Source organism: Myxocyprinus asiaticus, chromosome 10 (assembly GCF_019703515.2).
Source record: "Myxocyprinus asiaticus isolate MX2 ecotype Aquarium Trade chromosome 10, UBuf_Myxa_2, whole genome shotgun sequence".
Classification (NCBI taxonomy): Eukaryota; Metazoa; Chordata; class Actinopteri; order Cypriniformes; family Catostomidae; genus Myxocyprinus; species Myxocyprinus asiaticus.
Genome location: NC_059353.1, coordinates 43,753,134 through 43,768,547, shown reverse-complemented (window position 1 = coordinate 43,768,547; position 15,414 = coordinate 43,753,134). Strand labels below are relative to the sequence as shown.

General features: G+C 35.9%; 1 protein-coding gene across 5 annotated transcripts in view; it reads right to left on the bottom strand.

The window, feature by feature from the left end:
* The window catches only part of LOC127447371 (nck-associated protein 1), an 86,840-nt gene that overhangs the window by 59,396 nt on the left and 12,030 nt on the right, over positions 1-15,414 (bottom strand). For 2 of the 5 annotated variants that reach the window (XM_051709193.1, XM_051709194.1), the window contains exons 2-3: positions 12,444-12,461; positions 6,756-6,866 (exon numbers count right to left, since the gene is read on the bottom strand). In XM_051709193.1, coding sequence (XP_051565153.1) covers positions 6,756-6,866; positions 12,444-12,461 — 129 coding nt within the window. Of the gene's footprint in view, positions 1-895; positions 1,183-6,755; positions 6,867-12,443; positions 12,462-15,414 lie in introns of those variants that run through there. The other 3 variants (XM_051709195.1, XM_051709197.1, XM_051709198.1) reach the window with 2 other exon arrangements.

Below are 15,414 nucleotides of genomic sequence, written 5' to 3'. Positions count from 1 at the left end.
GCTCTTTAAACAGTATTGAAGGAGTTCCCATCTATGTTGGGCACTTATTGGCTGCTTTTCTTTATTATTTGGTCCAAGACATCAATTTCAAAAACTTTTTTTTTATTTTTTATTAAATTTTAGTTATATAATGAAATAAATTAATATGGTGGCACAATTATATTTTTGTCTACAAAACTAATTTCAAACATTTAAACATACGCCTTCAGATCAAAAGATTTTTAAAATCACGAGAAACATTTCAGTCAAGTGTTTCAAAACTTTTGACCGGTAGTGTAGATTGGGGACTGGAAGGTGAATCCCATGAAAACATGTCTAGGCCACATTTCACTCCAACAATCAATTGTTTTAAGAAAATGTTCCAGGACTATTCAATTTTTGTTTTTTGCATTGACATTATCATCATGACAATTAAGCAGGTTTCATGAAATTCACCCACAAATGCAATGAAATTGTGAATAACAGACCATCTCTTCTAATTTGTCATAGTTTCAAGTTCTAAAAATGTACTTATCTCCATCTCCGCTCTTTTCGAGTAGAGTGTGTTGAGCCAAAACTATGTGATGCTGTGCACACCAGACTAAACCTCATTAGATACTTGCTTTGAACATACTGGATATTTAGTGTACATATATATTGAAGAAAGCATGTATCCATGCAATAACGGATTTAAAGGAAGCTCAGAGCACATCCCAATCATTGTAAAAGATTAGATCACAGCTGTGCCAAATAATTGCAATTCACAGGTTTTGTTAAAAAGAAAGAAGGCAAATCTGAGATTCCTTTTGTCCGTGTAGTTGACTTGAATACTAACATGTATATATATGTGAGTACAACTGAAATGTTATAGGAACTAAATAAAGCAAATGGGACTCCACATGGAGTCCTAACTTACCAAAAGAATAATCCAGAAAATAGCCATGTTAAGCATGCAAAAAATGCAAAAGAACAAAAAAAGGAAATATAAAACAACACTAAAAGGCAACTCAAACACAGTTAAACATGACACAGCTCCACATCATTGCGAGAAGCATTTAAACATCTTTAACACAAAGTTCAAGGCAAAGCAGCATCTGAAATATACAACACTTCAAAAGGACAAAAATGGTGGTTTGTTACTACAGAGAACCCAAAATGAAAACATGAACACAGAACACATACTTAAGACATGGAATGTATGTTTAATAGCACATATGAAATTGTATATATTCACACTGATCAGCTACAACATTAAAACCAACTGCCTAATATTGTATAGGTCCCTCTTGTGCCGCCAAAACAGCACCACCCCGCATCTCAAAATAGCATTCGGAGATTATATTTTTCTCAACACAATTGTACAGAGCAGTTACCGTAGACTTTGTCAGTTCGAACCAGTCTGGCCATTCTCTGTTGACCTCTCTCATCAACAAGGTGTTTCCATCCACAGAACTGCCGCTCACTGGATATTTTTTGTTTTTGGCACCATTCAGAGTAAATTCTAGAGACTATTGTTTGTGAAAATCCCAGGAGATCAGCAGTTACAGAAATACTCAAACCAGCCCACCTGGCACCAACAATCATCTATGCAATTATCTAATCAGCCAATCATGTGGCAGCAGTGCAGTGCATAAAATCATTCAGATATGGGTAAGGAGCTTCAGTTAATGTTCACATCAACCATCTGAATGGGTTAAAAAAGTGATCTCAGTGATTTGGACTGTGGCATATTTGTTGGTGCCAGATGGGCTGGTTTGAGTATTTCTGTAACTGCTGATCTCCTGGGATTTTCATGCACAACTGTCTCTAGAATTTACTCAGAATGATGCCAAAAACCAAAAATATCCAGTGAGGGGCAGTTCTGTGGATGGAAATGCCTTGTTGATGAGAGAGGTCAACAGAGAATGGCCAGACTGGTTCGAACTGAAAAGTCTACAGTAAATCAGATAACCGCTCTGTACAATTGTGGTGAGAAGAACAGCATCTCAGAATGGTATTCTGAGATGTGGGTTGGTGCTGTTTTTGCAGCACAAGGGGGACCTACACAATATTAGGCAGGTGGTTTTAATGTTGTGGTTGATCGGTGTGTGTGTATATAAATATACACTACAGGTCAAAAGTTTAGGGTCACTTACTCATTCTTTATTATTTTTCACATTTAAGGATAATAGTAAGGTCATTAAAACTATGGAAGAACAGAAATGGAACTATAGGAATTGTGTTGTGACTAAAAAAATAAATAAATAAATCAAAACTGTGTTATATTTTAGCATCTTCAAAGTAGCCAGCCTTTGCCTATATTTTGCAGAAATGTACTTTGGCATTTTCTCAACCATCTTCTTGAGGTATCACCCTTGGATGCTTTTTAAACAGTATTGAAGGAGTTCCCATCAATACTGGGCACTTATTGGCTGCTTTTCTTAATTATTCGGTCCGAGTCATCCATTTAAAAAAAAATATATATATATATATATTTTTATAAAATTTTAGTTTTGTAATGAAATAAATTAATATGTTGGCACAATTATATTTTTGCCTACAAAACTAATTTCAAACATTTAAGCATACGCCTTCAGATCAAAAGGTTTTTAAGATCATGAGAACATTTCAGTCAAGTAACCCCAAACCTTTGAACGGCAGTGCGTATATAAATATATAGTGCGTTTGGTTAATTTGTTACGCGACAAACTCTGTAAATTAATTAAGAGACATTCTGTAGCTTATGAACAGAAATCCAGCCTGACTGTCATTTAGCCTAAATGTCCTCAACTAATCCTCAGCCCTTTTCCACCAGAACTGTGCTGGTTCACAGCAGCACACAGCAGTCATACTCACAGTTTTGTAAGTATTTCATATTTATATGAGCTTGAATTAACAGTCAGGAGTTAGGTAAATAAATAACAAATACAAATTAATGCAATCAACTCACAATTATGGCATTAAACAAAATGTTATTTCAAACAGACGTGGAGAATAGAGACTTGAGTAGCTTTGCAGTGCAACAAAAATAGGAATGGATTGGCCATTAAGTGACTGCGCATTGACGTGCGCATTGTACACACAGTGTAGACAACATTGTTGATTATAAAGGCTGTGATTTAGTTTTGTTTCGCATTTTGAAAACTGTACTTTGTGCGGACAATATCCTATCCACAGACTCTAACGTTAGTGGTTCCTGGTTTAATGGGTCAGTGCAGAGCCCAAACCACCTTTTCTTTGGTGAAAGCATGCAAAGGGGCCAGATTGAGCAGCTGCATCCTTTATGTAGCCTTGATGGATATCATAAAAATGTCTCAAAGGTTGAAGTCTGCAGGCTTCAATGTGTTTTGCATTGTTTCCTCTCATGATGTTAGTGCTACTTTCACAATAAAGAGATGTCACAACCGTAACACCGATTTTTCCCCATTTATTTGAAAATGACAATGAATTAAAATGTAATATTACATGTTCTTAAGTGATCTGGATTGTGAATTTCAATTCACAGAGTTTTTACAAAGTGTGTGGTCTCCCAAAAACTCCATATTTATCATATTTATCTATAACAATGTCCATATTTGTCACGTCCGTAACGCAAGCTCATTTCCCAATCTAAACTGGAAAAATACTTGTCTAGACTGAAACTTTTCTGAAGTCTGAACTTTATCTGTAAGGGTCTATGATTATACATATAAACAGTTTGATATGATGGCAACAAGTACTTTATATATAAAGTCAAATTTCAAATTCACGTAAAAAAAAAAAAAAATCCCCACACTAAAACCACTGGAGTGCACAGAGATCAACCTTGAATGACAGATGGAATGCACGATAAAAACCAGTAGAGGTGTGGGAACGTGACACTCCTACATTCCTAAAGCAACACAGGATGAACTGATGTCATTTCCTCAGGCTTGACAACTGAGGCCTGATCTCCACAGATTCTGAAATAAAGGGTAACTGTGTCTTCTATGTAATATGGATTGTCCTTTGGTTAAAACCACAAAAACTATTCCACATCAAGTATATATGCTATATAAAGACCCCATGCAATAAAAAATTATGTTTTATGGCTTTAAGTCTGTGTCTGCTTTGAGGCCATCTATGTGCTTGTGCCTTCCTAAAAGTTACAAAATGTTATTACAAAATAACCTTTTAGCAGATGTACGCATTTACAAAGTACAGCCTTTTTCTTCCGGGAATATGGACTTAAAATACTGGTGACGCATCTTGCACTAACACCATGGGCAAAATTTCCATATAGAGTGCAACAGTTTGGCTCCGAAAGTAAAACTCCCATTATCTTTTTCCATAGGGGAATTGATTATTACAAATAACTTCAAAACCTATATAATGACAGGCCTACCGTGAGCTCCGATGTTGTAACTCGATAGTATGTTTATGATGTATTTGTGTTTTGTTTTTTTTATATATTTTTCTCAATATTTTGCAATATAATTAAAATAATACTTCTACACTTCTAATCAACTTTAAATGTATTTATTTTTTCATTTTTAACCCAATTATATCATTTGCATTGCTTCATAGAATTGTAGTTCATTCCCTTGTTAAAGTACACGGACATGTACCTTTGTCTTTTTGACTGATTTCAAATACTTTTATGCTTTAAAGGGTAACATTTTACAATAAGGTTCCATTTGTTAACATTAGTTAATGCATTAGGAATCATGAACTAACAATGAACAATATCATTTTACAGCATTTATTAATCTTTGTTAATGTTAGTTAATAAAAATACAACTGTTCTTTGTCAGTTCATAGAGCATTAACTAATGTGGTAACACTTTATAACGAGGTTCCATTCGTTAACATTAGTTAATGCATTAGGTAGCATGAACTAACAATTAACAATAGATTTTTTACATCATTTATTAATCTTTGTTAATGTCAGCTAATAAAAATACTACTGTTCATTGTTAGTTCATAGTACATTAACTAATGTTAAAGCATATCATTTTTTATTTTAAAAATGTATTACTCTGTTGAAATGTACAATAACTAAGATTAATAAATGCTTAAAAAGTATTGTTCATTGTTAGTTCATGCTAACTAATGTTTTTAACTAATGCTAACAAAGGGAACCTTATTGCAAAGTGTTACAACTAATGTTAACATATACAACTTTTAATTTTAAAATTATATTACTGTATGTTGAAATAAACTAAGATTAATAAATGCTGTAAAAGTGTTGTTTATCGTTAGTTTGTGTTAACTAATGTTGTTTAATAATGTTAGCAAATGGAATCTTATTGTAAAGTGTTACCAATTAAAGTTTGTAATGTTGTGATTCACCTCAGAACTGGTTGGTTTGGTTCATGGCTTGGAACTCTTTTATGAATAATTTTATTAGGAAAAACACTTCTGCAACCAAGACGCCTGAAAAAGTGTGCGGACACTGTTACAATATTATAATGAGAATATGGCCTTCCCCAACACTTTCTTCTGACTAGCAATATAAAGTATGGTTCATGAATCTGATGTAAACTAAAGGCTATTTTTTAAAAAGGGACAAGCCTTTCGATATTTCCTGCCCAAACTTCTTATATCATTTGGAAACATGATACAGTAAAGATATTTCATGGGGTCTTTAAAAAAAAAAAAGAAAAAAAAAAAAAGACTAAAACACTAATCCACATTAAGAATAAACATTATATGTAGTGTTGTGGTTGAGGTTCCTGGAAAGAAAGACAGATGTGCAGACACCACCTTGTGTTCTATGACTTAAAAAAAAAACGCACACTACATCAAACGTTTGAAAAGTATCGGTTAGGCAGCATGTCAGAACATTGTGTTTATACAATGGAAAATATGACCTCAAAACTACTTTATATCTAAAGACCAATAGCAGTGATGTTTGAATCACTTTGATGGTCAAAGCATGGGCGGCATGATGTTCAGGGTTGTGGTAATGGAGGAAAAATTATTACAGCAAGGACTGGGCTTGGCGATTGTGGTGTTGGAGAGGTTATGATGGTAATCAGATAGGAGACTAAAACTGCTGAAACACAAGACAGAAATGTTTTGTCATTTATGCCACTACTACAACAATTAGGTCAACCCCCATCAGTACAAAGTCTCCTTCTCCACCTAAAATCAGCACAGAGGATGTATACAAAGTTTTTTGTCTGCTAAAAATGTACAGTTATCATAATATAAAACTATTGTTCTCCAAGTTTGCTGTTGAACGACCACTAATGGCAGGTCAGATACAGCATTAAACATATGTACTTCCAATACTGAACTAGGAAAAAAACATATATCCAGTGGCACATTTCTTACAGAGTTTAATGCTATTATAGAGATACTGTAATTAGAGCCCCTTTCAGCTTTCCTCGTTTTCCCAACATCCGAGATAATAACGTGCATTAGATGATGTAATGTGGGTCACGGCACTGGATTTAAATAAGGAGAACTGTATTCAATTGTGCCTTCAAGCTGTTAGCCACATTTCTACTGCAAATAATACTCTATAGCATTAAGAAGCTTTATTGTGGGAAGAATTTATCAAGTTTTGCGTGACATCCCTGGTTAAACATGCAATACTTGGGCTAATTCTCTGGGCAAATAGGTAATAAGGACACACATTTTATCTGTGGTAAACAAGAAAAGAAAATGGTTACAGCACCTTTAATACAATAAAAACAGAATGAAATTATAATTTTCTGTATAATGTAAAAATAATATTCATAAAACACTCTACTATTATTAACAACATCATGCCATGCCATCAGCAGGGTCATTAGAACTTAAACATACTTGATTCATCATATGAAACTTACATTGTTGTTGCGTGTCTCGACAGCGGGAAATTTTCTGACAATGAATTTCACGGCTGACTCCAGGTTTTTATCAATCAGGTAGGAGGGCTTTGCCTTGGGATCTCCACAGGCCTACAACAAACAGGGAAAAACATCACTGCTAAACGTGCAACAGCTTGAACAGGACCACAATGAACGTGCACAAAACTGACTGATATTCCATTGATCATGAAACAAAGAATCAAACCATTTGAGACAGATCAGAGAGGATGAACAGTGAGGTACAGTGCAGGGATTTGGTTACAGTTAGAAGATGCAGTGGGCGAAATGAAGAAGAAAGAGTCGGAACGTTAAAGGGAGTGAAAGATCGGGCTGTCAGGATCATAGCATTTTTGATGACTATAAATTGTCATTCAAAAAATCCCAATATACAATTTCATTTTAAATGTCTTATTTGTTCATGTCGCTTAGAGTGTAAGATAAATACACTGTAATTTAGTTACACTGAAGCATAAATAAAAGGTATGATTTCTTAAAGGCTTGTAAACAATTAGGGATGTGCACGAGTAATTGACTAATCATTTGAATATTAAAAACCCTACACGTAAATGAATTTTGAATTATCTGAATTACACTGTTCCCTCTGAATCTCGCACCCCATCTCGCAGTTACAATTGAGTACACTGAGGGACGCTGTGGATATGCGTGTTGTTGAGGTGTTCGATGAGAGAAGATATGAAGGTATGTGTGCTTTTAAGCAAAGCCATATTCGGTTCTTGTTGGAGTCATGCAAAACAATGGACAGGATCTGCTTTTATGGTGGAAAAAATATGAAGCGGTGCGTGAAGCTTATCAGACCAGTATGTGTGTATTTGTGTCCTAAGACCAGAGCGTGACTGCGGTGTTCATTTTCCATTTCCCTTTTTGATTTGTAACTAGTCGCACTTAATAAACAAGCAAAAAAATTTTTTTATAAATATATATATATATATATATATATATATATATATAAAATATTATTTATTTTTTTCTCCACAACTTAGACCTGTTGCCCACATATGTGGACATCAATTTTTAGGAACTATTTGCTCTCAAAATAAATAAATAAATATATATATATTTTTTCCTAGAGCAAACACTTTTCCTAAAGTTTGATGTCCACATATGTGGGCAACAGGTCTAAGTTGTGAAATATAAAATAACACCAAGCTACAGAAAGTTTTTTTTTCATCAATTTGTTTTAATGTGTTCAACATGTTGAGTGGTCCAAACATCATCTGCAGCCTGAAACTGAACTTTTGGTCAGATTTGAATGCACTTCGCTGCATAGAGCACTATAGGAGGCTCCCTTACTCCCTATTTAGTGAATGACTTAGCAGTTTGAAATGCACTCCATATAAAGCCTCTGAAAGCAACATTTTAGCGAATTATAATTGTTTTTTCCGATTAGCCTCACTAACAAGTGGCTCTCTTGTGGCCACACAGCTGTTTAGTCCCAATCCTGCAAGTTCTCGTCGCATTGTGCGTGTGGAAATGCTCTTACTTTCACTATTAAACATAGCCATGAGTTCTACTGACGATTTTTTTATGATGTGACTTCAAGCGTTTTAGTGATCTCTGATCACGATCATTCAAGATTTTTTCCCGACCACATTTCATCCACGAAGCTGACGGTCCACCACTATCCTTCCAGGTTTTAATGATGCATTGGACAGTCTTTAACCCAATTCCAGTGATTTCAGCAATCTCCTTAGATGTTTTCTTTTCTTGATGGAGGCCAATAATTTGCCCCTTCTGAAACACAGTAAACTTTTCCACAATCACGGGATCCATCTTCTGACATGGTTGTTAAAGAAATGAGAAGTTACACTGCATCAGTTAGGGTTAAAAGAATTGTTGCCAGCTGAAACATTAATCACTGCAATAATGATCCAATCGTAAGCTCTTAAGTATCTGCTTATTGAAATCCAAACAGCGACTTTTTTTTTTGGCCAGGCAGTGTACAACGTCCACTCAACGGGTCGCAGGAGGTTAAGTCTCTGAACAACGAGCGCATTTTATAACAAGCCAACTTTCACCACTTGTTTTATTGAATATTAACATGTAAAATAATAAAAATGTGATAGCATGTAGAAAGTAGACTCAAAGTTTTTATTTGTGTGTTACTCTAATGCTGTCAGTATTGATTTCAATGTAAATTACGATTGAGTAAATTTTTTTTTTACACCATTTTTATTCATGCATATTCTTCATTTCATTTTCCCCTCCCAAAAGAAAAGCATAGTTTGTTGAAGTTATCTTTTTTGAAACCGCTCTTCTTAACATTTGTGAAAAAACTAAATATAAATTTCATGTACATATCATACTTGTTATTTTTAACGTACATTTTAATTCACGTGTAATTGATTACTAGTTTTTTGTGGGTTAGAGGACTACAAAATTACTCAAAAATGCCAATCCCTAAAACAATATTCATATTAATAATAAATATATCTTAATTAAACCAGATTAAATGCCTCTCTTTTTGGTCCATTTTAGTTGTGATACGGTCTCAGTTTTTTAGAATCCAGACCAGAAAAAAATGTCATATTTCTGTGGTAATTTCATCACTTTCATGTGGCATTTTACAGTTGTCTGGTTGAACCCTCAAGCCTTCATTTCACAAGAAGGATCCCCTTTCTATTCTAAAGATTTCTATTCTATGTAATTGAAAAGTACACCAAGATTGTGGTTTTAGCAACTAAACATGATTAGATCAAATTATCACTATGTAGGGATTATGTAATAATTGCGACAGGCCTAGTGAAAGTGAATGAAGGAAAGAAAAGATAGACGGACAGGTAAAGGCAGGAGAGGAAAGGAGAGAAAGAATTTTAAGAATGCTCTTCAAAGGTGCTTTGTGAGAAGTTGGAGAGCAGTTAGTGAAACAAGGACAGCAGTGTATGATCAGAAACAGTCCTAGGAAAACAGAGAGATGGTGGGTTTGCTGGAAAGTGTGTCTGATTTTTCTGTAAGAGGTGAGTGTCTTACAGACTTAGGGAGCTGTAACGTGTCAGTGGACGTGCAGCTGAGGCAGGGCAGCGTGTATGGTCACATGACAATTTACATGATGCTTAACATGCACCTACAGCTAACGCAACCTCAACACCTTTTCAGTGTGCACGACAAAACACAGAGGCTCTGGGTGTAGTAAGACAACATGGGATTTTTAAGAAGCTCATTAGGTCGTTCCCAAAAAAAAGACACCGCATGGCTGGCAAACTGACTGGGGTAACGAGCACTCAAATCGGCACTCAAAATTCACTGTCCTTTTGCGCTAACGAGCCAAACTGCCCAAAGTAACATGACCAGCTAACTTAGCTAAATTACTCCTTTACCCACTGATAATGATTTACACAGCCAATCGCAGCAAAGTAAATAAATAAACCCATAGAAAATCTATACTAGTCTATGCCTTATAAAATCTTATAAACTATTGCTGCCTATGTTTTTTTTACTACTGACATCCAATGGTGCTGAACTGTTTTGCAGTTTAAGCAAACTTGCAGCAAAATAAAGAGGATGGCAAAAATAAAACAAATAAGGAAAAAAAATTGAAAATTAAAGAAAAATAAGCCTCATGCATTAATAATAATAATATTACTCAAATAAAATATGGGCTAAGCAAAAGTTTGTAGTTACACATAGTGCTGGGCGATATATTAAATATTCATTATATATCCATGATGATTTTCTGGCAATATAAAATTAATCAACAATTGAATATCTCAATAATTTTATTTATCCATTAAGTTTCCTAAAAACAGCATCATTTAAATGGTTTTGTGATTCTTTCTTGCAAGTATGGAACAGAGGCAGAAATGTTCTAAAAGTGTCCATTCATTTCTGTGAATCCGTTCAAACAGCCATTTCAATTAATCGATTCATAACTGATTAAAAAAATATATATAAAAATAATTGTGCCATGACTTAAAAATATTCTGCTTCTGTGTGCCATTTTTTATATCTTAAAATGTTTTTGTAAAATATATGTGGATAAGAATTTATATTCTTAAGTATTGTTATATTGGTGCATATAAATTAAAATAATTAAATATAATTTTTCCTTGCATTCTTTTAATGAAGAACAGTGTGGAAAACATGTCTTGATTATTGCTGACTAGATTTTTAATGTATTTTACTTCTTGCATTAAATATTTTTAATTTACTTCATAACAGTAAAAAAAAAAAAAAAAAAAAAAAAAAAAGTGCACTCATATACACTCACCGACCACTTTATTAGGAACACCTGTACACCTACTTATTCATGCAATTATCTAATCATCCAATCGTTTGGCAGCAGTGTAATGCATAAAATCATGCATACGGGTCAGGCGCTTCAGTTAATGTTTACTTCAACAATCAGAATGGGAAAAAATGTGATCTCATTGATTTCAACCGTGGCATGATTGTTGATGCCAGATAGGCTGGTTTGAGTATTTCTGTAACTGCTGATCTCCTGGGATTTTCACGCACAACAGTCTCTAGGGTTTACTCAGAACTGGTGCAAAAAACATCCAGTGAGCGGCAGTTCTGCAGACGGAACTGCCTTCAACGGAGAATGGCCACACTGGTTCGAGCTGACAGAAAGGCTACGGTAACTCAGATAACCACTCTGTACAACTGTAGTGAGCAGAATAACATCTCAGAATGCACAACACATCGAACCTTGAGGCGGATGGGCTACAACAGCAGAAGACTACATTGGATTTCACTTCTGTCAGCCAAGAACAGAAAGCAGAGGCTGCAGTGGGCATGCCATCTTTGTACCTTTGTAGAAATCGAGATTCATCAGACCTTTCTATGTTTTTCCACTCTTTAACTGTCCAGTTTTGGTGAGCTTGTGCTCACTGCAGCCTCAGCTTTCTGTTCTTGACTGTCAGAAGTGGAACCCGACGTGGTCTTCTGCTCACTACAATTGTACAGAGAGGTTATCGCAGTTACCATAGCCTTTCTGTCAGTTTGAACCAGTCTGGCCATTCTCCGTTGAAGGCGTTTCCGTCCACAGTACTGACGCTCACTGGATGTTTTTTGTTTTTGGCACTGAGTAAATTCTAGAGACTGTTGTGCATGAAAATCCCAGGAGATCAGCAGTTAACAGAAATACTCAAAACAGCCCGTCTGACACCAACAATCATGCCACAGTCGAAATCACTGAGATCACATTTTTTCTCCATTCTGATGGTTGATGTGAACATTAACTAAAGGTCCTGACCCGTATCTACATGATTTTATGCACTGCACGGCTGCCACATGATTGGCTGATTAGATAATCGCATGAGTAAGTAGGTGTACAGGTGCACCTAAAAATGTGGTCGGTGAGTGTATATATGTATATTGAAAAATATATTGTTTTAGCAATATCGCCCAGCCCTAGTTACATACACAACTCTTTATCTGTAAGGCTGGCATAAGATCGAGCTCGTAAAGCAACAATCAAAACAAAACTCACTCCACTAATTACCAACAAACATAAATTGAAAAAAATCTATTTAAAAACAGATTAAACGGAAGAGTCCTGCTGGTGCTACAGTTTGGGAAGGGCCTTTTTGTGAGTTGTGTACAGAAAGGTCATGGGACATGAGACTGGTAGGAGAGCAAGGGTGGGGGGAGAGGGGGGGGGGGGGGGGGGGGTACTGAGATTTTAGGAAGGTGAAAAGCTGTGCAAACCTTCCAAACTTGTCCTTGCTGGGGGAAGCATTGTAACAGAAAGAGAGAAAATTACACATAAACACAGGTTCCAACGTCTACCATGCATGTTCACTTCAAAACAAATTAGCTTTGGGAACTAATTGTAAGTCGTTCTGGTTAGTGTGTTGGTTCGGATCCTAAGGAGGGACGCAAGGGGTCAGTTGGGTCACATAGTGCATTGAGAGGCAGTCGTTCCCAGAGCTAACATTGACACCATGCAGAATTCACTCCTCCGGTAGCAGGAACACTGTGGGCTGAGTTCAGAATTCCATGTTCAAGATAAGACCAGGAAGTTTGTGATTAGTCAACGAAACATAATACATGCAAGTAAAAGGGAACCAAGGCCAACATGTTCACAAAATGACCGAAAACAGATCTGAACTTATAAAAGAATGACAAACAGAAACACACACACTGCAAAAACAGAGCGAGCAGGCAAACAAACAAAAATGTCATTATTATCTGGTTAAATGCATCAAATTATCTCATGCACAGAATTACTCCTGACCACCAATGATTTCAGACTGTTACAAATCCTTTCACAACACAAAGATGAACTCGTCTTGGCCTATCCATGTCATTTCAATCACTCAAAACAAACTGTAAATTATTAACCAAATCGTTTTTCTCTTTAATTCCACAAACTTCAAACAGGAAATATAATTCAGTGTGGTTGTATGGTTTAAATGAATACTAATGGTGCAAATGTGCAACATTTTGTTAGTGTTTCTGCCATAAGTGTTTTTACCAGTACATACCTGCAGTGGCCAATCAGAAGTGAAATAAAAGAAGGTGAAGGTACTAGAACCATATCAAGCAATGCAGATGAGACTGCTAAATGTGCTTGATCATTTGAACTCAAAACTACCCTGGGTGGTACAGGCCTACCTCTTGAAAAAATACAAGCGTTTATTTTTTTCCACCACAAATCTGTCTGGATTCTCTATATAGTCTCTTACCCCTTTTCCACCGTCAAGTGAGTGGTGGACGATGACATAATTGATCACATTATTACATAGCTGCCCACAAACAAACCTGCTGCATCATGGCCTTTGTAATGTCTTTATGCCATCACAAGCTTTTGATGTAACAGCCAGAAGTTATTTAAAGGAATATTACGCGTTCAATACAAGTTAAGCTCAATCAACAGCATTTGTGGCATAATATTGACTACCACAATATACAAATTACAGCCTTTAAACCCTCTAAAAATTGGCCCCATTCATATCCATTGTAAGTGCCTCACTGTAACTTTTTTTATTTTTTAAAGAAAATGAGGGGTCAAAATATTTTTTATATGGTAATCAATATTTATGCCACAAATGCTGTCGATTGAGCTTAACTTGTATTGAACCCAGAATATTCCTTTAAATATATAATGGGGAAAAAAATTGCAATCAAAATTTACTTTTTAGGTGGCTGGTAAATGAAAAAAATAACCAGCTAGTCAGATTTCATACCACCAATTTTTTTTTTTTTATTATTATTATTTTATTGCATTTTATAAGTGGATTTAACAGACATGAGGGACGAATAAACAATACTGTAAGCATGTTTAAAATTAAACTGCTTTTTTAAAGAACTGTATTGTTTTATTCTATTATTTATGAAATATTTAATTGCCAGATGGTCCATATAGAATTCTTTTTCAGATTATTTCCTTATTACAACAAAACTACATTTGTATTTTAAACTAATTGCTTTCATATGAACAACGAGTAAGTAACTCTCATGAGTCTCCTGAGCCGTAAGTACACAGAACACAGTAACAGTTCTTGGTTTATTTGGAGTGCGTTAATTCAGTCAGCTCCAACTGATTCTTTGAAAAGAGCCGGCTTATATAGCTGTTCAATTGGGAATTGGACAACACTGGTAACGCTGTATTTGTCAATTCACTAAAAAGAACCGGCTCAAAAGAATACTTGGGAATCAGACTACACTGTCGCAGGTGGTGGCGTAGTGGACTAAAGCACTGCACTGGTAAGCAGAAGGTTGTTGGTTCAATCCCCACAGCCAACACCATTGTGTCCTTGAGCAAGGCACTTAACTCCAGGTTGCTCCAGGGGGACTGTCCCTGTAATAAGGGCACTGTAAGTTGCTTTGGATAAAAGCGTCTGCCAAATGCATAAATGTAAATGCATGTTATGTCTTGTGCTGTAGATTCAAAATACCCGGCTCAATGGGGTCATATGATTGGGAATCGGTCTACTCTGGTAGAGCTTTATGTCTCACGCTGAAGATACACAAAGCAGTGAGGGTTGCTGCGGAGCTTAATGAGAGTACATGAAACACTAAGAATTTTATTCCAGTTTTCTGTCCGCATTGACGGAAGAATGCAAGTTCAAGAACCGTTAACGAAACTGAATGTCATGAAAATCATTCGGTTGCTGTATTATAATGCAATCATTACCAGAGAATTTGTATGTGTGGTGGTGGGTTATTAAAACTTACTCGCACATCCACTGGAAATACGAAAATGGTCTTCCCTTCACCCTGATCGCATGAACGCTCCTGGCCATTATCTTGCTTCTAGATTTACAAATAACCGAGACTATCGATGACTAGCTAATGAGAGCCATTCTATGTAAACACCTGCAACATTACTGGTTGTAGGCCTACAGATTACCCTTGAGGACAAAACCGGAACATGTTACATTATTTTACAAGCATTCGCCAGAATGGATTTTTTAACATTAGCGCATTCTTGTTCGAGACTAGCAGATTTAAGGGAGGTTTCTTCATTTTTCCAGCCCAGAACAACACAGAAGTATTCTAGATTGGGAATCGGAGCCGGCAACAGCTCCATTTCAGTGGAAAAGAGGTACATAGGGCATGGGTCGGCAACCTTTTTGACATGGAGTGCAATTTTTTATTTTCCTGGTCAATGGCTGTGCCGTTGCTGGCGTGCCAGTGATTAACCCTCCATGTGCCAATGTTGGCACGTATGCCA